We start from the raw sequence: 22714 nt of genomic DNA, 5'->3' as shown, positions 1-22714 counted from the left end.
TTCCCTGGAGCGTTGGAGGCTGAGGGGTGACCTTATAGAGGTTTACAAAATTATGAGGGGCATGGATAGGATAAATAGACAAAGTCCAGAATTCGAGGGCATAGGTTTAGGGTGAGAGGGGAAAGATATAAAAGAGACCTAAGGGGCAACATTTTCACACAGAGGGTGGTACATATATAGAATGAGCTGCCAGTGGAAGTGGTGAAGGCTGGTACAATTGCAACATTTAAGAGGCATTTGGATGGGTATATGAATAGGAAGGGTTTGGAGGGATATGGGCCGGGCGCTGGCAGGTGGGACTAGATTGGGTTGGGATATCTGGTCGGCATGTACGGGTTGGACGGAAGGGTCTGTTTCCGTGCTGTATATCTCTATGACTCTAAATAGGATGCAGTCAGATATGAGACACAGAGACTGGCACACAATGAGACACATTCTGGATTAGTGGTGCTGGAAGAGCACAGCAGTTCAGGCAGCATACGAGGAGTAAAATCGACGTTTCCAGCAGTTTTTACACAATGAGACACAGTCAGACCCAGATAATCACAATAAGAGATAGTTCCAACACAGTCACAATGAGACGTGTCAGACACTGTCAGTGATAATGATACACGGTCTAATACAATCAGTCACAATGAAGCATGGTTCCATACAGTCAGACACAATGAGACAGTTATACATTCAGGCACAGTCAGATACACAGTTATAGCCAGTCACAGTCTAAAACAGTCAGAAAGAAGGCACTGTTGGCCACAATGAGATAAAATCAACGGTGTGGACTTCAATAGCTTCCTCATTTCCCCTCCTCCCACCTCATCCTAGTTTCAAACTTCCAGCTCAGCACTGTCCCCATGACTTGTCCGGACCTGTCCGACCTGCCTAGCTCCTTTTCCACCTATCCACTCCACCCTCTCCTCCCTGACCTATCACCTTCATCTCCTCCCCCACTCACCCATTGTACTCTATGCTACTCTCTCCCCACCCCCACCCTCCCCTAGCTTATCTCTCCACGCTTCAGGCTCACTGCCTTTATTCCTGATGAAGGGCTTTTGCCCGAACCTTCGATTTCGCTGTTCGTTGGATGCTGCCTGAACTGCTGTGCTCTTCCAGCACCACTGATCCACAACGAGATAGTCAGGTACAGTCAATCACAATGAGACACAGTCAGATACAAACACAATCACAAAGAGACATAGTCAGACACAGTCACAATGAGACATGGTCAGATACAGAAAATTAGTCAGAAACTACGAATCAGTCAGAGATAGTCAGATACAGGCAGACTATCAGTCACAATAGGTCACAGTCAGGTATAGTTAAAATTAGACAGAGAAGCTGGCACACAGTCAAACACAGTAATAATGAGACATAATTACTGTCAGACAATGAGACATGGTTAAATTCAAAGACAGAGTCAAAAGGTGTGGTGCTAGAAAAGCACAGCCGGTCAGGCAGCATCTGAGGAGCAGGTGAATCGACATTTCGAGCATAAGCTCTTCATCAGCTTAGGCTTGAAACATCCACCCTCTTGCTCCTTGGATACTGCCTGACTGGCTGTGCTTTTACAGCACCACACTTTTTGACTGATCGCCTGCATCTGCAGTTCTCACTTTCTCCCACTAAATTCAGAGACAGAGACAGTCAGTCACAATACAATATAGATAAAAAATACACCATGTCACAATGACACACAGACACAATCAGGCAAAATGAGACAGTCAGGCACAATGAGAGAATCAGACATAGATAGCCAATGAGACAAGGTCAGCTACAGACGTTATGAAATACAGTCAGTTATGACACAGTGAGACCCAAACACAGTCACAGTGACATCCAGACACAGACAGTCACAATGAGGCAGTGAGATTCAGACACAGTCACAATGAGACAGTGAGATTCAGACACAGTGAGACAGATATACAGACACAGTGAGACACAGAGTGAGACAGTGAGATACAGACAGTCATAGTGAGACGGTGAGGTATAGTCACAGTGAGACAATGTGAGACACTGCTACAGTCACAGATACAGACAGTGAGATAGATATAGTCAGTGAGATCTACTCACAGTGAGACATCGAGATACAGATAGTCACAGTGAGAGACATAGAAAGAGTGAGATACAGTCACAGTGAAACTGAGATACAGTCACAGTGAGATAGTGACATACAGACACAGCGAGACAATGAGATACAGGCACAATGATATAGTCAGAGAGACAGTGAGATACAGACACACAGTAGGACAGTGAGATATAGACACGGTGAGACACAGACACAGTTAGATGCAGACAGAGACAGTGAGATATCGTCATAATGAGTTACAGACAAAGTGAGACAGTGAAATGTAGACACTGAGTCAGTGAGATAGTGAGATACAGACACAGTGAGACGCAGTCGCAGTGAGATACAGACAGTCATAGTGAAACAGTGAGATAGACACAGTCACAGGGTTTGACAGTTACAGTGAGACAGTGAGATACAGAAACAGTCACAGTGAGATATGAGACAGCGAGATACTGAGACAGTGAAATACAGACAGTCACAATGACACAGAGAGCTACAGTGAGACAGTGAGATACAGACAGGCACAGTGAGAGTGAGGCTGAGATACAGTCACAATAAAAGAGACCATGATACAGACACTGACAATGAGATACACAGTGAGATACAGACACAGTGAGACAGTCATAGTGAGATGTGACAGTGAGAGACAGACACAGTGACAGTAAGACAGTGAGATATAGACACAGTGATAGTGAGATACAGACACAGAAACAGTGAGACACAGACACAGTGAGATGCAGACTGAGACAGTGACAGTGAGATACAGACACAGTGAGATACATACTGAGACAGTGAGATACAGACAGTGAGACAGTCACAGTGAGATACAGACACAGTGAGACATAGTGACAGTGAGATACAGACACAGTGAGATACACACTGAGACAGTCACAGTGAAATACAGACACAGTGAGATACACACTGAAACAGTGACAGTGAGATATACAGTGAGATACACACTGAGACGGTGACAGTGAGTGTGAGATACAGACACACACAGTGAGATACACACTGAGACAGTGACAGTGAGATACACACATACACAGTGAGATACACACTGAGACAGTGACAGCGAGATACACACACAGTGAGATACACACTGAGACAGTGACAGTGAGATACACACACACAGAGATACACACACAGTGAGATACACACTGAGACAGTGACAGCGAGATACACACACACACTGAGATACACACTGAGACAGCGACAGTGAGATATACACTGAGACAGTGACAGTGAGATACACACACACAGTGAGATACACACATACAGTGAGGTACACACTGAGACAATGACAGAGATACACACACACAGTGAGATACACACTGAGACAGTGACAGTGAGATACACACACAATGAGATATACAGTGAGACAGTGACAGTGAGATACACACTGAGACAGTGAGATACACACTGAGATAGTGACAGTGAGATACACACACAGTGAGATACACACAGAGACAGTGACAATGAGATAGACACACAGTGAGATACACTGAGACAGTGACATACACACACAAAGAGATATACGCTGAGACAGTGACAGTGAGATACACACACAGTGACATACACACATACAGTGAGATACACGCTGAGATAGTGACAGTGAGATACACACACAATGAGATATACAGTGAGACAGTGACAGTGAGATACACACTGAGACAGTGAGATACACACTGAGATAGTGACAGTGAGATACACACAGTGAGATACACACACAATGAGATATACACTGAGACAGTGACAGTGAGATACACACTGAGACAGTGACATGAGATACACACACAGTGAGATACACGCTAAGACAGTGACAGAGATACACGCTGAGACAGTGACAGTGAGATATACACACAGTGAGATACACACTGAGATAGTGACAGTGAGATACACACACAATGAGATATACAGTGAGACAGTGACAGTGAGATACACACTGAGACAGTGAGATACACACTGAGAGACAGTGAGATACACACACAATGAGATATACACTGAGACAGTGACAGTGAGATACACACACAATGAGATATACACTGAGACAGTGACAGTGAGATACACACACAATGAGATATACACTGAGACAGTGACAGTGAGATACACACACAATGAGATATACACTGAGACAGTGACAGTGAGATACACACACAATGAGATATACAGTGAGACAGTGACAGTGAGACAGTGAGATACACACTGAGATAGTGACAGTGAGATACACACACAATGAGATATACAGTGAGACAGTGACAGTGAGACAGTGAGATACACACTGAGATAGTGACAGTGAGATACACACACAATGAGATATACAGTGAGACAGTGACAGTGAGACAGTGAGATACACACTGAGATAGTGACAGTGAGATACACACACAATGAGATATACAGTGAGACAGTGACAGTGAGACAGTGAGATACACACTGAGATAGTGACAGTGAGATACACACACAATGAGATATACAGTGAGACAGTGACAGTGAGACAGTGAGATACACACTGAGATAGTGACAGTGAGATACACACACAATGAGATATACAGTGAGACAGTGACAGTGAGACAGTGAGATACACACTGAGATAGTGACAGTGAGATACACACACAATGAGATATACAGTGAGACAGTGACAGTGAGACAGTGAGATACACACTGAGATAGTGACAGTGAGATACACACACAATGAGATATACAGTGAGACAGTGACAGTGAGACAGTGAGATACACACTGAGATAGTGACAGTGAGATACACACACAATGAGATATACAGTGAGACAGTGACAGTGAGACAGTGAGATACACACTGAGATAGTGACAGTGAGATACACACACAATGAGATATACAGTGAGACAGTGACAGTGAGACAGTGAGATACACACTGAGATAGTGACAGTGAGATACACACACAATGAGATATACAGTGAGACAGTGACAGTGAGACAGTGAGATACACACTGAGATAGTGACAGTGAGATACACACACAATGAGATATACAGTGAGACAGTGACAGTGAGACAGTGAGATACACACTGAGATAGTGACAGTGAGATACACACACAATGAGATATACAGTGAGACAGTGACAGTGAGACAGTGAGATACACACTGAGATAGTGACAGTGAGATACACACACAATGAGATATACAGTGAGACAGTGACAGTGAGACAGTGAGATACACACTGAGATAGTGACAGTGAGATACACACACAATGAGATATACAGTGAGACAGTGACAGTGAGACAGTGAGATACACACTGAGATAGTGACAGTGAGATACACACACAATGAGATATACAGTGAGACAGTGACAGTGAGACAGTGAGATACACACTGAGATAGTGACAGTGAGATACACACACAATGAGATATACAGTGAGACAGTGACAGTGAGACAGTGAGATACACACTGAGATAGTGACAGTGAGATACACACACAATGAGATATACAGTGAGACAGTGACAGTGAGACAGTGAGATACACACTGAGATAGTGACAGTGAGATACACACACAATGAGATATACAGTGAGACAGTGACAGTGAGACAGTGAGATACACACTGAGATAGTGACAGTGAGATACACACACAATGAGATATACAGTGAGACAGTGACAGTGAGACAGTGAGATACACACTGAGATAGTGACAGTGAGATACACACACAATGAGATATACAGTGAGACAGTGACAGTGAGACAGTGAGATACACACTGAGATAGTGACAGTGAGATACACACACAATGAGATATACAGTGAGACAGTGACAGTGAGACAGTGAGATACACACTGAGATAGTGACAGTGAGATACACACACAATGAGATATACAGTGAGACAGTGACAGTGAGACAGTGAGATACACACTGAGATAGTGACAGTGAGATACACACACAATGAGATATACAGTGAGACAGTGACAGTGAGACAGTGAGATACACACTGAGATAGTGACAGTGAGATACACACACAATGAGATATACAGTGAGACAGTGACAGTGAGACAGTGAGATACACACTGAGATAGTGACAGTGAGATACACACACAATGAGATATACAGTGAGACAGTGACAGTGAGACAGTGAGATACACACTGAGATAGTGACAGTGAGATACACACACAATGAGATATACAGTGAGACAGTGACAGTGAGACAGTGAGATACACACTGAGATAGTGACAGTGAGATACACACACAATGAGATATACAGTGAGACAGTGACAGTGAGACAGTGAGATACACACTGAGATAGTGACAGTGAGATACACACACAATGAGATATACAGTGAGACAGTGACAGTGAGACAGTGAGATACACACTGAGATAGTGACAGTGAGATACACACACAATGAGATATACAGTGAGACAGTGACAGTGAGACAGTGAGATACACACTGAGATAGTGACAGTGAGATACACACACAATGAGATATACAGTGAGACAGTGACAGTGAGACAGTGAGATACACACTGAGATAGTGACAGTGAGATACACACACAATGAGATATACAGTGAGACAGTGACAGTGAGACAGTGAGATACACACTGAGATAGTGACAGTGAGATACACACACAATGAGATATACAGTGAGACAGTGACAGTGAGACAGTGAGATACACACTGAGATAGTGACAGTGAGATACACACACAATGAGATATACAGTGAGACAGTGACAGTGAGACAGTGAGATACACACTGAGATAGTGACAGTGAGATACACACACAATGAGATATACAGTGAGACAGTGACAGTGAGACAGTGAGATACACACTGAGATAGTGACAGTGAGATACACACACAATGAGATATACAGTGAGACAGTGACAGTGAGACAGTGAGATACACACTGAGATAGTGACAGTGAGATACACACACAATGAGATATACAGTGAGACAGTGACAGTGAGACAGTGAGATACACACTGAGATAGTGACAGTGAGATACACACACAATGAGATATACAGTGAGACAGTGACAGTGAGACAGTGAGATACACACTGAGATAGTGACAGTGAGATACACACACAATGAGATATACAGTGAGACAGTGACAGTGAGACAGTGAGATACACACTGAGATAGTGACAGTGAGATACACACACAATGAGATATACAGTGAGACAGTGACAGTGAGACAGTGAGATACACACTGAGATAGTGACAGTGAGATACACACACAATGAGATATACAGTGAGACAGTGACAGTGAGACAGTGAGATACACACTGAGATAGTGACAGTGAGATACACACACAATGAGATATACAGTGAGACAGTGACAGTGAGACAGTGAGATACACACTGAGATAGTGACAGTGAGATACACACACAATGAGATATACAGTGAGACAGTGACAGTGAGACAGTGAGATACACACTGAGATAGTGACAGTGAGATACACACACAATGAGATATACAGTGAGACAGTGACAGTGAGACAGTGAGATACACACTGAGATAGTGACAGTGAGATACACACACAATGAGATATACAGTGAGACAGTGACAGTGAGACAGTGAGATACACACTGAGATAGTGACAGTGAGATACACACACAATGAGATATACAGTGAGACAGTGACAGTGAGACAGTGAGATACACACTGAGATAGTGACAGTGAGATACACACACAATGAGATATACAGTGAGACAGTGACAGTGAGACAGTGAGATACACACTGAGAGTGAGTGAGATACACACACACAGAGAGACATACACAGACAGAGACAGAGAGAGACACACACACAGTGAGATACACACTGAGACAGTGACAGTGAGATACACACACACAGTGAGATACACACTGAGACAGCGACAGTGAGATACACACACAGTGAGATACATGCTGAGACAGCGACAGTGAGATACACACACAGTGAGATACATGCTGAGACAGTGACAGTGAGATACACACACACAGTGAGATACACACTGAGACAGTGACAGTGAGATACACACACAGTGAGATACATGCTGAGACAGTGACAGTGAGATACACACACAGTGAGATACACACTGAGACAGTGAGATACACACACAGTGAGATACATGCTGAGACAGTGTGGCTCCGGGCGGCGATGACGTCACGCGCGGGCGGGCGCTGCGTCACTCGAGCTGAGCCTGAGCCATGGCTTCACCGGATCCTGAGGTAAAAAGAAGCAGCAAGTTTTCTCTCTCACACTTCACCCTCCCCAGCCCGACTGTTCCTTCCGCCCTCTATTATAATCACCCACCTGAAAAAAACTCACACACACACAGACACCGCCCGCAGGGGGACGGAATATCTCCTTCTCACCCGACTACCTTCCATCCCCCCCCCCCCCAGTCAGAGCGCCGCCTGCAGCTTTTCAAATACCAGGCGACAGCTTGTGTCTTTTTTTAAAAAATTAAAAGTTGGAGGCTTGACGTTGTGTTGTAAGAGAGAGAAAGACAGGGGCTGCGGGAGGAGGAGAGGGCAGTGTGGGGGAGGGAGGGATGGATGGATGGATGAAGGGTGGGCGGGAGTTTGGCCTGCTGACCGAGGAACCCTGGAGCTTGCCGCCCCGCACCCTGTATAACTGATGCGATGCCCGTGCGTCCCCAGCGTAGGCGCAGCCGTTAGGCTGGTTCCCGGGCGCCGGGGCGAACAGACGGAACGCAAGCCTGGCTTCCAACGACGAGTCCATTCTCCACAAGATTTTTGTTTGGCCGAACGGCTGGGAAACGCGCGTGTGTGGGAGGGAGGGAGAGAGAGAGAGTTTTTTTTTTAATTGTTAGTCTTTTTTTCCCTTTTCCCTCGCCACCAGCAACCCCCCCCCCGCCCCCTTCCCTCCCCAATCCGGGCACTGGTTGATGAGAACAGCGTGGTTTTCCTTTTAACGTGCGAGTCTGTACTCGACAGTTGCCACTCAGCGCGTTCAAAATAAAAGTGCTTTTGGAGGGGGGAAGATAAGAGTATGGAGGATGGATGGACACCTTTCCCAATGGTCAACCGAAGCCTCTTGGAAGTTGAGCTTTTACACGTTGGAGAGGTGGTCTTTTGCATAGCATATACATCTCTGCACTTCTTGCATGTTTGCAGATTCTTTTGTTTGTACAGTGACCATTGATATTGACATTGATAAGAAAAAAGTATTTTTTTTGAAAAAAACTGCTTCCACTTCTTGTGGATGAACAATTGACATCTTGGTCTTGCGCTGTATCATGGGGATATGCTTTTGGGCTTGAGTATTTTGTTGTTTTATAATTAGTGGTACAGTAAATTGGTTCAAGATTTATTGTGAACTGCATTACCGAGTTCTTAATTTTGCTAGAGCTGCAAAGCAAACTCATTGTTTTATAGGTGAATGTCAAAGTACATTTCTGTCTGCATGTTATGACATTCTTTAAAATGAAATTACCTTGCTCAGTTCATACATTTACAATAGTATGCTATCTTATACAGGGTAGATTTGCATGGTTTAATGGTGGACATTTGAATCCTTGCCTTGTTAATCCTTTCTTTATTTACTGATTTGCGTGCCAAAATGTATGCTTTGAAATCTCATTTTCCCTTGTCATTAATTAGGCAAAAGTAAGAAGCCTTTGCTATATGGTATTTCATACTGATATTTGATCAGGGATTCCACTTTAAACAGTGACCAATCACTTCATTCAGGTCAGGACAGGCCTGTGTAAAATAGAGAAGATACTGCTTGCTTAAAGGTCCCTTCTAAATTTCTTTGAAAGATTATTCATCTTTATTAACATCTTTGTAACTTCTTTGAATCACTATGTTCAATTCTTTACAATGTGAGGTAGATACATTCTGACTACCAGTACTACAATGAAAAGTTGTTCTACCTTATTGGAAAAAAGTTTAATGTCTTAATTTTAACATTAGTTGAAAATCATAGTGAAGCTGTGGTTGCATCTCCAATTTTTGTTGGTATTTGACTGTTGACTCTGATGGAAATGGTAATTCCCAAGCCAGGGAAGATGTATGTTACTGTTGATGTAGTTGTCATCAGCATTGGTGCTAATGATGAAAGCCAAGTCGCTTAACATGCTCCATTATGTAGTTTAATTTAAAATATGCAATTTAGTGATCATTGACAGAGTTTGGCCATGCACACAGATTTATCACGTGTTATTTTGCCCAGAAGCTTCTGTTTATGTACTTTTACGTTTTGACATGGAGCAGTGGTGCATTGTGTCTGTTTGTAGTGTGATTACTGTCAGTAGTATGGCGAAATTATTTTTAATTGTTTGCGGGAATTTAGAGTTGACTTTTCCACTTGATATAACAGGGCCTTACAAATGCATATGGTGACACTTGCAATTCTTATTGTGAATATTTGAAATCAGAATTTACAGTTGATTTTGATGATGGTTTCATATGCTTTTACATGGATAAAATTAACCACAAATTTAGATTAGATTACTTACATTGTGGAAACAGACCCTTCGACCCAACAAGTCCACACCGACCCTCCGAAGAGCAACCCACCCATACCCATTCCCCTACATTTACCCCTTCACCTAACTCTACGGGCAATTTAGCATGGCCAATTCACCTAACCTGCCATTTTTGGACTGTGGGAGGAAACCAGAGCACCCGGAGGAAACCCACGCAGACACTGGGAGAATGTGCAGTCAGTCGCCCTAGGCTGGAATTGAACCCGGGTCTCTGGCGCTGTCAGGCAGTAGTGCTAACCACTGTGCCGCCCTTTAATCAAAGGATTAATGTTAGTCTGTCCTGTTGGCACAGAAACACAATTGTTTTGAGTGTATTGGTGGCATGGTGGTTCAATGGTTAGCACTGCTGCTTCACAGTGCCAGAGACCCAACTTCAATTCCACCCTTGAGTGACTATGAAATTTGCACATTTGCCCGTGTCTGTCAGTTTCCTCCCACAGTCTAAAAGATGTGCAGTTGAGGTGGATTGGCCAGAGGGCATGCAGGGTTACAGGGATGATGGGGGTGAGATGCGCTTTGGAGGATCAGTGTGGCTCGATGGGAGGAGTGGCCTACTTCCATGCTGTAGGGATTCTATGATTCTATTTAACCTGTTTAAATATACCAAGTTAAGAATGGTGTGACCATTGTTTTGTTTTCAATATTGGTAATTGTTATTTTCAGTTGAGCTTGTGAGATTGAGATTCAGAAAAATGGGTTAAGGGAGTTCAAAATAAGGTTTTTTTGCATTTGTAAATGTGGCTTTGAAGTATTTTAAATGACTTTAACCAGCATTCATTGACTTTTAGGAATTATGTAAGTACTTTATGCTATCCCAATGCCAACCACCCTGCCTGAGTGTCACATTGAAGTGAACAGTTGGTAGCCTAACCTAGTTCTGATTTGCCTTGATGCTTGTGTTAAGGTTAACCTTTCTCTGTAGTAAAGTTGCAAAGAAAGGATAGGTCTGTGCATTCATCACTATTTGCACTGCATCAATTTTGTATATAGTCGATTACATCCAATCTGCCTTTATATTACCAGTAGCTATTCTGTACTCAAAAACAGATGCTGCATTCTTCATAACATAATAAATTAGACTAGTGCATGATGCTGGATAATCTTGTCAGTGAATTAATGTTGCAAATGTTAGGTAGGGCTAGATATTTGCATACGGTGTTGTATTTCAAATTCTGTTTTGTGTAAGTGGTGTTGTGGAAATTTACAAAATGGAAGACTATGTTTAGATCTTGAAGCTATGTATTTCCAGTAACTTAGAGTTGAATTTATCTTAAGTTTCATATTGTAAAAAAAAGAAGAGATTTGTTTTTTTTAGATTCATAGTAGCACAGTGAAGTAGTCTCCAAATGGCAGGCCTTTATATCTGCCAGCAGCTTGGACCATGAAATGGCTGAATCTGCAGTGAATTTATATCCAATGAGCATGCTCAGAGACTTGCAATTGAACCTATAGGGGGGGTAGATGAGTTGACTTGTTTATTGTACAGTATTGAGATGGAAGTGATCAAGCTTACAACTATAGAAGTTCCTTCATTACATGCATAATTTGCACGTATTTCTGTCTAAAGTCTTACCCTACAGTAGTTGTAATGTTCTGGCGAGTTTTTGATGTCTTCATCTAGTGTCTTATTGGAAGTGTGCTAAAATGGGACAATGCCAGCCTCTGTGTCTGCTCCTGTTAATTGAACAGTCTATTAAGTCTTATGGTGTATTCTGTTGTCCCATTTAAACATATAACACTCTTGAGCTTTTCAGATTACTGAAACATGTGTAATTTTTCAAGTATAAACACAGTTTACTGTAGTGGGTCAATAATGTTAGTTATTTTTATGTTGTCTTTTACCAGCTTGGATCTTGCATTTTACTTGCGTTGTAAGTACAACAGAGTTGATCATAGTTGTGGAATAACATTGGTCAACTGTTTCTTTCTTTCTACTAATATATATTTCTTTAAGATAAATATTGTTTATCCTGTGTTGCTGAAATGAATTTACTCATAGTTCTAAAATAGCTCTGAAATGTTCAGTAGAACATTCGTTGTACAATGTGGCATCAGATTGAAATGGATTAAGACATGATCCAAAATGATATATTGACTGACAGCTTGATAATTACAGTGCGTAAAGTAAGTATTTATTTTCTCAAGAATGTATAGTCTATAACTTGGAGTGTTGTTCAATGACTGATGAAGAAACAGCATGGAAGTATTCTTAGTTAGGAATATTGTAACGATTCATTATATTCTGTGCCAACATGTTGTTTTAAATGCTGGCAATGAGTATGAGCTGGATCAGAGATGGACTGCAACCATTGCTATATTCAAGAATTGATATACTAGCTAACTGAAAATACAAAGAAATATGTAATTTCAACATGACACATACAAAAGATATACCTGCAAGGGTGAAATTGGCAGAATTTATAGCTTGATGAAAGACTCCATTGTGTTTTTCTTTAAATGATCAAGTTGTGTTGTGCAACTTGGAATACATTCAAGTTTGACCATAATCTCTTGTATTATACAGTACTGTTGGTAAAATGACACAATCAGAGGTGAAAGTATTTTGTACAGATTGTTGGGTGAATTTACAGCATGTCACATCTTTTAGAAAGAAAAGACCATTTACAGAGCTTGAGTTAATTTTGGCTGGATGCAAATGTTTTGCTCGAATCTATACGTTTGTCAATTGTTGTTTTAATGCTTACTTTAACATATTTGAAAAATTATATGGGAAAGGTTTGTGAATGTTAAAAAAGACACGTGATTTCAGTTAATTTTATTTTACAACAGTAACTTGACTGTGGTTGTGGTCATCTGAAGTTTCCAAATATGGTTATGTTGAAATGTGGCTTTATTGTCTCAGTGCTTTGACCGCTATTGATTTGCAAATATACCTGCATGGTATACTTTCTAGTTATATTCTATAGAATCTCTTATAGCATTTCATTGCAATCTTTAGTACTTAAGGTGTTGTACTTGCGTTCTTACTCAACATGTCTGTGTATTGTCTCAGGTTAAGAAGCTGCCAGTACACTTAAAAGGCAGGCTTGAAGCAACCTTGTCACAGCATAGCATAGACATGAAGCAATATAGAATGTGCCTTGGATGAATGATTAAAAATCTGGCACTACAATGACATGTTGATGACTGTTTTTATTTTTTTTGTTGGAACTTAAATGGAGAAATGTCCAATTTAGAGCACTTAAAATACTTAAGTCTATGTTTTAAAGTTGTCTACCTTCAGTTCATTGCTAGATTTTATTAAAGGGGTAATATTTTCTTTTAGATCATTGTACATTCAAATTCAACTCAATATAGTTCATGTATGTAGTGCAGCAATTAATTGTGGAGAGCCTGTTTCTCAATTAATATCTCCCTTTTAACACCACGCCTGAATCATTTTGGCAATCAAAGAATAAAATCCCTGAAAGTGATTGATGTGATACCTGACCATAATGCCAGAAGCTACTCTTTAGTCATTTCTGTAAATCAACCTTTCCTTCATCTTGGGAGTTTTTGTAGCATTTAGGTATTAATTTGTACTGTATTGAGGCTTTGGTTCCTTTTATTATGCAAGAACTGAGCTGCAGCTCATTAACATTTTGTTTGGAATTAACTGTAAATTGATAGAGCTCATACAGCCCTATGCTTATGCCTGCAAATGGCAGCCTTACATACCTGCCAGAAGTTTGGACCACAAAATGGCTGCATCTGCAGTGGAAAAAATGATCTCCAACAAGCATGCTCAAAAACACAAACTGAGACCAATAGGGGGAGTTGAGATTTGAGCTGCATACAGTGCAGTACTGTATTTTTTTAAAAAGACTCAATTTCAAAGACTAATTAAAATAAACTTTAGCACACTTTTCCAGGACCCTTCAGATGTGCAGCATGTATTTTTAGCAATGTTTATAAAAAGTATGACCACAGACTTTTTAAAACTGATGAGGGGTATTGCACAATAAATCTCAAGCAATAATGTGTACCTGATCATGTATTGATTCAAGGATCATAGATGCATTTCTCTCAAGGGTGAAAGGTCTTATGATTGAAAATGAAACTTTATTCCCAAATACTTTGTGTAATCTGCCAACAGGATTTATAGCAGTGCCATGAATTGGTGTATTAAGAATTTACACTTTGAGGTCATTTGCATCATCTTGGTTTTGAAATTGTGTTGGATTTCAACATTTATTTATGGAAAGATGCATTTCCAGTTGGATATATTGCACTACATGGACCACTGAATTTGACTTTGTATATGATCTGAAAAGAAAAATCACTCATCCTATGAAGAAAATTTTGTCGGTTATGGCTGCTCAGAATTGTTCTGTAGTCTCCTATACAAATTAACATTCATATATATGACAAGTGATCTGAATCAGTAGTTTTGTAAACAATGTAGAAAATAATTCAATGAACTGTGGTTGGCACAGCAGAAAGTACCAATTTCATTTGTGTGTTGTAATTTTTGGAGTATTTTGAGTAAGTATTTGTTTTTTTTTTAAAAAAACACAGCTGAGATTTTAGTTTCAATTAATTTAGAAACTGAATGACCAGGAATGGCAGCTGTAACTATTTTAGAGCCCGTAGACAATAAATCTCCAGTCCAATGAGTGTTGACTCTTGAACATGCACAAGGTTTCCTTCATATTTAGCAGTTGAGTAAATTTGGATCTAAAACAAAAATTTAAAGTAAAACATTTGGAAAATTTCATTTAAAATCTCACTGCAAACAGAAATCATTCAAAACATTTTTAGAATCATAAACTGAGAAGTTTTGAATAATTTCTCTTGAGTTAGTGTAAGTTTGTCCTTTTATCCAGTGTGGACAGTTTATTGCAGGAGATCTTGAATTTTATAACTGAATATATATGTCAAATCAGAATCCACATAACTGTTTACCAGAATAGATTATATACGTATTTCTTAAAAAAAACTGAGCTATACTTGGAGCATTGTCTTTATAACCTTAACCATATACATCAAGAATTCATTGTACACAAGTTGGCGGAATTATTTGGTTATTACTGTTTACCCATGTTTACATGAATAATTTTAAGCACTTGGCATCCCTGGAATTTAAAAGTATGAAAAGGCATGGAAAAGTTTGGTATCTGGTACTGTTTGAATCAATGCAAATATAGAGTCATAGAGATGTACAGCACGGAAACAGACCCTTCGGTCCATGCCGACCAGGTATCCCAACCTAATCTAGTCTCACCTGCCAGCACCCGGCCTATATCCCTCCAAACCCTTCCTATTCATATACCCATCCAAATGCCGTTTAAATGTTGCAGTTGTACTGGCCTCCACCATTTCCTCTGGCAGCCCATTCTACACAAGCACCACCCTTTGCGTGAAAAATTTGCCCCTTAGGTCTCTTTTATATTTTTTCCCCTCTTATCCTAAACCTATGCCCTCTAGTTTTGGACTCCCCCCACCCCAGGGAAAAGACCTTGTCGATGCCTCTCATGATTTTATTAATCTCTGTAAGGTCACCCCTCAGCCTCTGACGCTCTAGGGAAAACAGCCCTAGCCTATTCAATCTCTTCCTATAGCTCAAATCCTCCAACCCTGGCAACATCCTTGTCAATCTTTTCTGAACCCTTTCAAGTTTCACAACATCTTTCTGATAGGGAGGAGATCAGAATTGCACGCAATTTTCCAAAAGTAGCCTAACCAATGTCCTGTACGACCGCAACATGATGTCCCGACTCATGTACTCAATACTCTGACCAATAAAGGAAAGCATACCAAATGCCTCCTTCACTATCCTATCTACCTGCGACTCTACTTTCAAGGAGCTATGAACCTGCACTCCAAGGTCTCTTTGTTCAGCAACACTCCCTAGGACCTTACCATGAAGTGTATAAGTCCTGCTAAGATTTGCTTTCCTAAAATACAGCACCTCGCATTTATCTGAATTAAACTCCATCTGCCACTCCTCAGTCCATTGGCTCATGTGATCAAGATCCCTTTGTAATCTGAGGTAACCTCCTTCGCTGTCCACTACACCTCCAATTTTGGTGTCATCTGCAAACTTACTAACTATACCTTTTATGCTCACGTCCAAATCGTTTATATAAATGACAAAAAGTAGTGGACCCAGCACCAATCCTTGTGGCACTCCACAGGTCACAGGCTCCAGTCTGAAAAACAATCCTCCACCACCGTCCTCTGTCTTCTCCTTTTGAGCTAGTTCTGTATTCAAATGGCTAGTTCTCCCTGTATTCCATGAGATCTAACCTTGCTAACTAGTCTCCCATGGGGAACCTTGTCAAACGCCTTACTGAAGTCCATATAGACCACGTCTACCGTTCTGCCCTCATCAATCCTCTTTCTTACTTCATCATAAAAACTCAGTCAAGTTTGAGAGACATGATTTCCCACTCTCACAGCCACACTGATTATCCCTAATCAGTCCTTGCCTTTCCAAATACATGTACATCCTGTCCCTCAGGATTCTCTTCAACAATTTGCCCAGCAGTGAAGTCAGGCTCACTGGCCTATAGTTCCCTGGCTTGTCCTTACCACCTTTCTTTAAATAGTGGCACCACATTAGCCAACCTCCAGTCTTCTGGCACCTCACCTGTGACTATCAATGACACAAAAATCTCAGCAAGAGGCCCAGCAATCACTTCTCTAGCTTCCCACAAAGCTCTAGGGTACACCTGATCAGGTCCTGGTGATTTATCCACTTTCATGCATTTCAAGCACTTCCTCCTGTGTAATATAGACATTTTTCAAGATGTCATTATCTATTTCCCTGCATTCTATATCTTCCATATCCTTTTCCAAAGTAAATACTGATGCAAAATACTCATTTAGTATCTCCCCCATGTTCTGCGGCTCCACATAAAGGCCGCCTTGGTGATCTTTGAAAGACCCTATTCTTCCGAGTTACCCTTTTGTCCTTAATATATTTGTAAAAACTCTTTGAGTTTTCCTTAACTGTATTTGCCAAAGGTATCTCATGTCCCCTCATTGACCTGATTTCCCTCTTAAGTATACTCCTTCTTTAAACTCTTCTAAGGAGTCACATGATCTACCCTGTCTATACCTGACATATGCTTCGTTCTTTTCAACCAAACCCTCAATTTCTTTAGAAATTCCTGAAGAAGGGCTTATGCCCGAAACGTCGATTCTCCTGTTCCTTGGATGCTGCCTGACCTGCTGCGCTTTTCCAGCAACACATTTTCACCTCAATTTCTTTAGTCATCCAGCATTCCCTATACCTATCAGCCTTTCCTTTCACCCTAACAGGCATCTACTGTCCTTGGACTCTCATTATCTCATTTCTGATTTTCCACTTTCCAGCCATTCCTTTTAACCTCGAACATCTCCCCCAATCAGCTTTTGAAAATTCATTCCTAATACCGTCAATTGGCCTTTCTCCAATATAGAACTTCATCTTTTTGATCCTGTCTATCAGTTTCCATCACTATTTTAAAACTTTAAAACTAATAGGACTATGGTCACTCACCCACTGACACCTCAGTCACCTGCCCTTCTGGCACCTCACCTGTGACTATCAATGACACAAAAATCTCAGCAAGAGGCTTAGTTCTCAAGAGTAAGTAAAGTTCTGCACCTTCTCTAGTAGGTACGTCCACATACTGAATCAGAAAATTATCTTGTACGTGCTTAACAAATTCCTCTCCATCTAAATTCTTAACACTATGGCAGTCCCAGTCTATGTTTGGAAAGTTAAAATCCCCTGCCCTAACCACCCTATTATTCTTAGATAAATGACATCTCTGTTTCTCAATTTCCCTCTGACTATTAGGTGATCTATAATGCAACTTCAATAAGGTGATTACCCCTTTCTTATTTCTCAGTTCCACCCAAATAACTTCCCTGGATGTAATTCTGGGAATATTGCCCTAACCACCCTATTATTCTTAGATAAATGACATCTCCTTACAAATCTGTTTCTCAATTTCCCTCTGACTATTAGGTGATCTATAATGCAATTTCAATAAGGTGATTACCCCTTTCTTATTTCTCAGTTCCACCCAAATAACTTCCCTGGATGTAATTCTGGGAATATTCTCTCTCAGTACAACTGTGATGCTATCCCTTATCAAAAACACCACTTCCCCCTCCTCTCTTGCCTCCCTTTCTGTCCTTCCTGTAGCATTTGTATCCTGGAACATGAAGCGGCCAGTCCTGTCCATTCCTAAGCCATGCTTCTGTAATTCACCTATTGTACTCTATGCTACTTCCTCCCCACCCCCACCCCCCTTTACCTTATGTCCCCACGCTTCAGGCTTTCCGCCTTTATTTCTGATGAAGGGCTTTTGCCTGAAACGTCGATTTCGCTGCTCCTTGGATGCTGCCTGAACTGCTGTGCTCTTCCAGCACCACTAATCCAGAAATTGGTATGATACCAGTCCCATGTTCCTATCCATGCCCTGAGTTCATCTGCCTTCCCTGTTAGGCCCCTTGCATTGAAATAAATGCAGTTTAATCTATCAGTTCTCTGCTTTGTCCTTGCCTGCCCTAACTGTTTAACTCGTATTTAGGTACGTGACAATAATAAATCAAACAAAATAAGTCAACTCAAAATGGCTTTCTTTGACCTTTCAAAGGTCTTTGATCCATCAACCGTGAGGGACCTTGAATTGCCCTCCTCAAATTTGGTTGCCAGCAGAAATCTGTCACCTTCTCTGCCTGCTGCCTGAAGGCTTGTAAGCAGTGATATTCACACGGTCCACCACATACCCAATCAGCATGCAAACCATACTTAACCTAGGCTTTGTTCTTCTCCATCTGTCTTCTTTGCCATCTTTCACTTTACCTAAGTTCTCTTTCTGCTGGCGTGGAGCTAATCTACATGTTGAGAAAACTGTTCAAATTGCTTCATCTCCTGTTCAGAACCAAGAGCCATCAACCTCTGTCATTGAGCTGCAGATTTGCTGCTCCAGGCATGCTCTGTTTGAACCGTTTAACTCCTATCCTTTTGGTAATGGGGAAAGATTAATATTAATTGTATGGCGCAGTCATACCAGTCCTTAATTATTTGTTTTCATTGTATTCTTTCTTTTATATTTGCACCATCTTGCATGTTTCTGTTTGTGGTTTTTCTCTCCTGCATGACTCACTTACCTGCCTGCATCCTGTTTGGAATCCCTCACCCACCTGCCTGTCTCATCTTTGTGGAGAAAGTGAGGTCTGCAGATGCTGGAGATCAGAGCTGGAAATGTGTTGCTGGAAAAGCGCAGCAGGTCAGGCAGCATCCAGGGAACAGGAGAATCGACGTTTCGGGCATAAGCCCTTCTTCAGGAAGGGCTTCTGTCTCATCTTTGTCTTTGGTCCTACCCTACCCACATACCCTCTCCTGGTTTATAGTCCCGCTGTCTCTTTAGTGAGGTTTCCTCTTTTTGTGCATTTTGTATCATTCTCCTCTCTATATTTTATCTTGTGTACTTTTGCTATTGTGATCTAACTTGTATGTTGGATCTCTTTTATTTTGTTCCTTCAGTGTTCTTTCTCTCCTTCCACATTCCTGTTTGTTCCAACTTCCTTGTTCTTTATCCAGTCCTCTGGCATAAGCTATTCGGCCATTTGAGCCTGTTCTGCTATTCAATATGATCATGGCAGATCATCCAACTCCATATCCTGTTGTGGTTCTGTTCGCCGAGCTGGAAATTTTTGTTGCAAACGTTTCGTCCCCTGTCTAGGTGACATCCTCAGTGCTTGGGAGCCTCCTGTGAAGCGCTTCTGTGGTGTTTCCTCCGGCATTTATAGTGGCCTGTCCCTGCCGCTTCCGGTTGTCAGTTTCAGCTGTCCGCTGTAGTGGCCGGTATATTGGGTCCAGGTCGATGTGTTTGTTGATGGAGTTTGTGGATGAGTGCCATGCTTCTAGGAATTCCCTGGCTGTTCTCTGTTTCGCTTGCCCTATAATGGTAGTGTTGTCCCAGAAACACCACAGAAGCGCTTCACAGAAGGCTCCCAAGCACTGAGGATGTCACCAAGACAGGGGACGAAACGTTTGCAACAAAAACTTCCAGCACGGCGAACAGAAGATGTATGGTAGTGTGGCTAGTCCTTTAGGTTATGGCATGTCCTCATTCCGTTGTCTTTCTCTTAGGCATCTGTTGATGAAATTGCGCGGGTATCCGTTTTTGGCGAATACCTTGTACAGGTGTTCCTCTTCCACTTTTTGCAGTTCTGGTGTGCTGCAGTGTGTTGTGGCCCTTTTGAATAGTGTCTTGATGCAACTTCGTTTGTGTGTGTTGGGGTGGTTGCTTTCATAGTTCAGGACTTGGTCTGTGTGTGTGGCTTTCCCAAGCACTGAGGATGTCACCGAGACAGGGGACGAAACGTTTGCAACAAAAACTTCCAGCTCGGCGAACAGAACCACAACAACGAGCACCCGAGCTACAAATCTTCACCCAAATGTTGAACTCCTGTTCTTATTTACTCACCATAGGTTTTGGTCTCTTTCGTCCAAAGAACTGTATCTAATTCCTCCTCAAATATTCAATGTTTCGGACTCTAACATTTTCTTTTGCAGAGTTCCACAGATTTTGTACTCTCTGGGTGAAGAAATCCTCGCCTCAGCCATAAATGGCTGACCCCCAATCCTTAATCTGTGACCCTTGGCTCTGGACTCTGAGTCATCAGGAACATCTTTCTTATGCTTACTCTGTTTAGTCCTGTTGGAATTTTATAGGTTTCTGAGATTCTTCCCCCAACAACCAAGCTCTTCTAAATTCTGGTGGATATAGTCCTACCTGATTCAGTCTCTCCTTATATATAGTACTGTCATAGAATCTTGCCAGTGTAGAAGCAGGCGATTCAACCCATCAAGTCCACGCTGACGCTTTGAGGAGCATGCCACCCAGACACGCCTCCCCACCCTATCCCTGTCTTACTGCATTTCCCATGGCTAATCCACCTAGTCTGTACATTTCCTGGCCACTATGGGCAATTTAGCATGGCCAATCCACCTAACCTGCACATCTTTGGACTGAGAGAGAAAACTGTAGCATTCTGAGGAAACACATGTAGAAACGGGGAAAATGTGCAAACTCCACACAGTTGCCTGAGGGTGAAATCGAATCTTGGCCCCTGGCGCTGTGAGACAGCAGTGCTAACCACTGAGCCAATGTGCTGCCCCAACATTGCCAATCAGTTCTGGTTAGCCTTCATTGCACTCCCTCCATAGCTAGAACCTCCTTCCACAGATAAGGAAACTGAAACCTCTTGCAATGCTCCAGATATGGTCTCATCAAAGCCCTATGCAATTGCAGCCAATCATCATTGCTGTTGTACCTGAAACCTCTCACTGAGGTCAATATACCAGCTGTCACCTTCATTGTCTGCATGCTTACTTCCAGCGACTGATGTCCAACTAGTCTCATTGTACCACCCTCTTTACCATTCAGGTATTCGGCCTTTGTGTTTTTGCCAGTAAAATGAGTACCTCATGTTTATTCACATTATACTTCATCTGTGCATGCATTTGCCTACATGCTGGACCTGTCCAAGTGACGTTGAAGTGTTTCTGCATCCTCCTCGTAGTTGACCAATCCACCTATCTTTTGTGTCGACAGAACATTTGGCGGGGTATTGCCTTTAATTCTTTCAAGTAACTCATATATATTGTGAAAGGCTGGGGGTTCAAGCTAGTGCCTGCCATTCAGAAAAAGATCTGTTTCTTCCTCCTCATTGTTTCCTCTCTGCCAACCAGTTCTCTATCCATGTCAGTACCCTACCCCCATCCCATGTGCTTAAATTTTCCATGTTAATTTCCTATGTGAGACCTTATCAAAAGCCTTCTAACTGTCCAAGTAGACAACATCACTGGCTTCCCCTTATCAATAAGACTTATCGAGCACAATTTCTCCTTCGCAAGTTCATTCTGACTTTGTTTGATCCGGTCTTTATTTCCCAAGTGCTCTCCTATTAAATCTTTTAAAATGGACGCTAGCATTTTCCCTACTACTCCTATCAGACTAACCAGTCTATAATTCCTGTTTTCTCTTACTTTTTTTAAATAGTGGGGTTGCAATGGCTACCCTCCAATCTGTATTTTAATCTGTATGTAGATAGAGCCAACTAAATCAGTAAGACTACCTTTAGAGGAGAAATTGTTCCAGAATCTGCAGAAACTTGAAAGATGATCAATGTATCTAGTTTTTCTCGGGTACTTTAAGTACTTTGAGATGTCGGTCCTTGGGG

At 41.7% G+C, this 22714-nt stretch overlaps 1 protein-coding gene across 4 annotated transcripts in view; it reads left to right on the top strand.

The window, feature by feature from the left end:
* Positions 1-8168: 8168 nt before the first annotated feature.
* LOC122564772 (histone-lysine N-methyltransferase EHMT1-like) overlaps positions 8169-22714 on the top strand; it is a 142846-nt gene continuing 128300 nt past the window's right edge. The window contains exon 1 of one of the 4 annotated variants that reach the window (XM_043719980.1): positions 8169-8234. In XM_043719980.1, coding sequence (XP_043575915.1) covers positions 8214-8234 — 21 coding nt within the window. In that variant the 5' untranslated portion in view covers positions 8169-8213. Of the gene's footprint in view, positions 8235-8615; positions 9097-22714 lie in introns of those variants that run through there. The other 3 variants (XM_043719982.1, XM_043719978.1, XM_043719976.1) reach the window with 3 other exon arrangements.

Source organism: Chiloscyllium plagiosum, chromosome 30 (assembly GCF_004010195.1).
Source record: "Chiloscyllium plagiosum isolate BGI_BamShark_2017 chromosome 30, ASM401019v2, whole genome shotgun sequence".
In the NCBI taxonomy this organism is placed as follows: domain Eukaryota; kingdom Metazoa; phylum Chordata; class Chondrichthyes; order Orectolobiformes; family Hemiscylliidae; genus Chiloscyllium; species Chiloscyllium plagiosum.
This window is presented reverse-complemented; position numbering and strand designations above follow the sequence as displayed.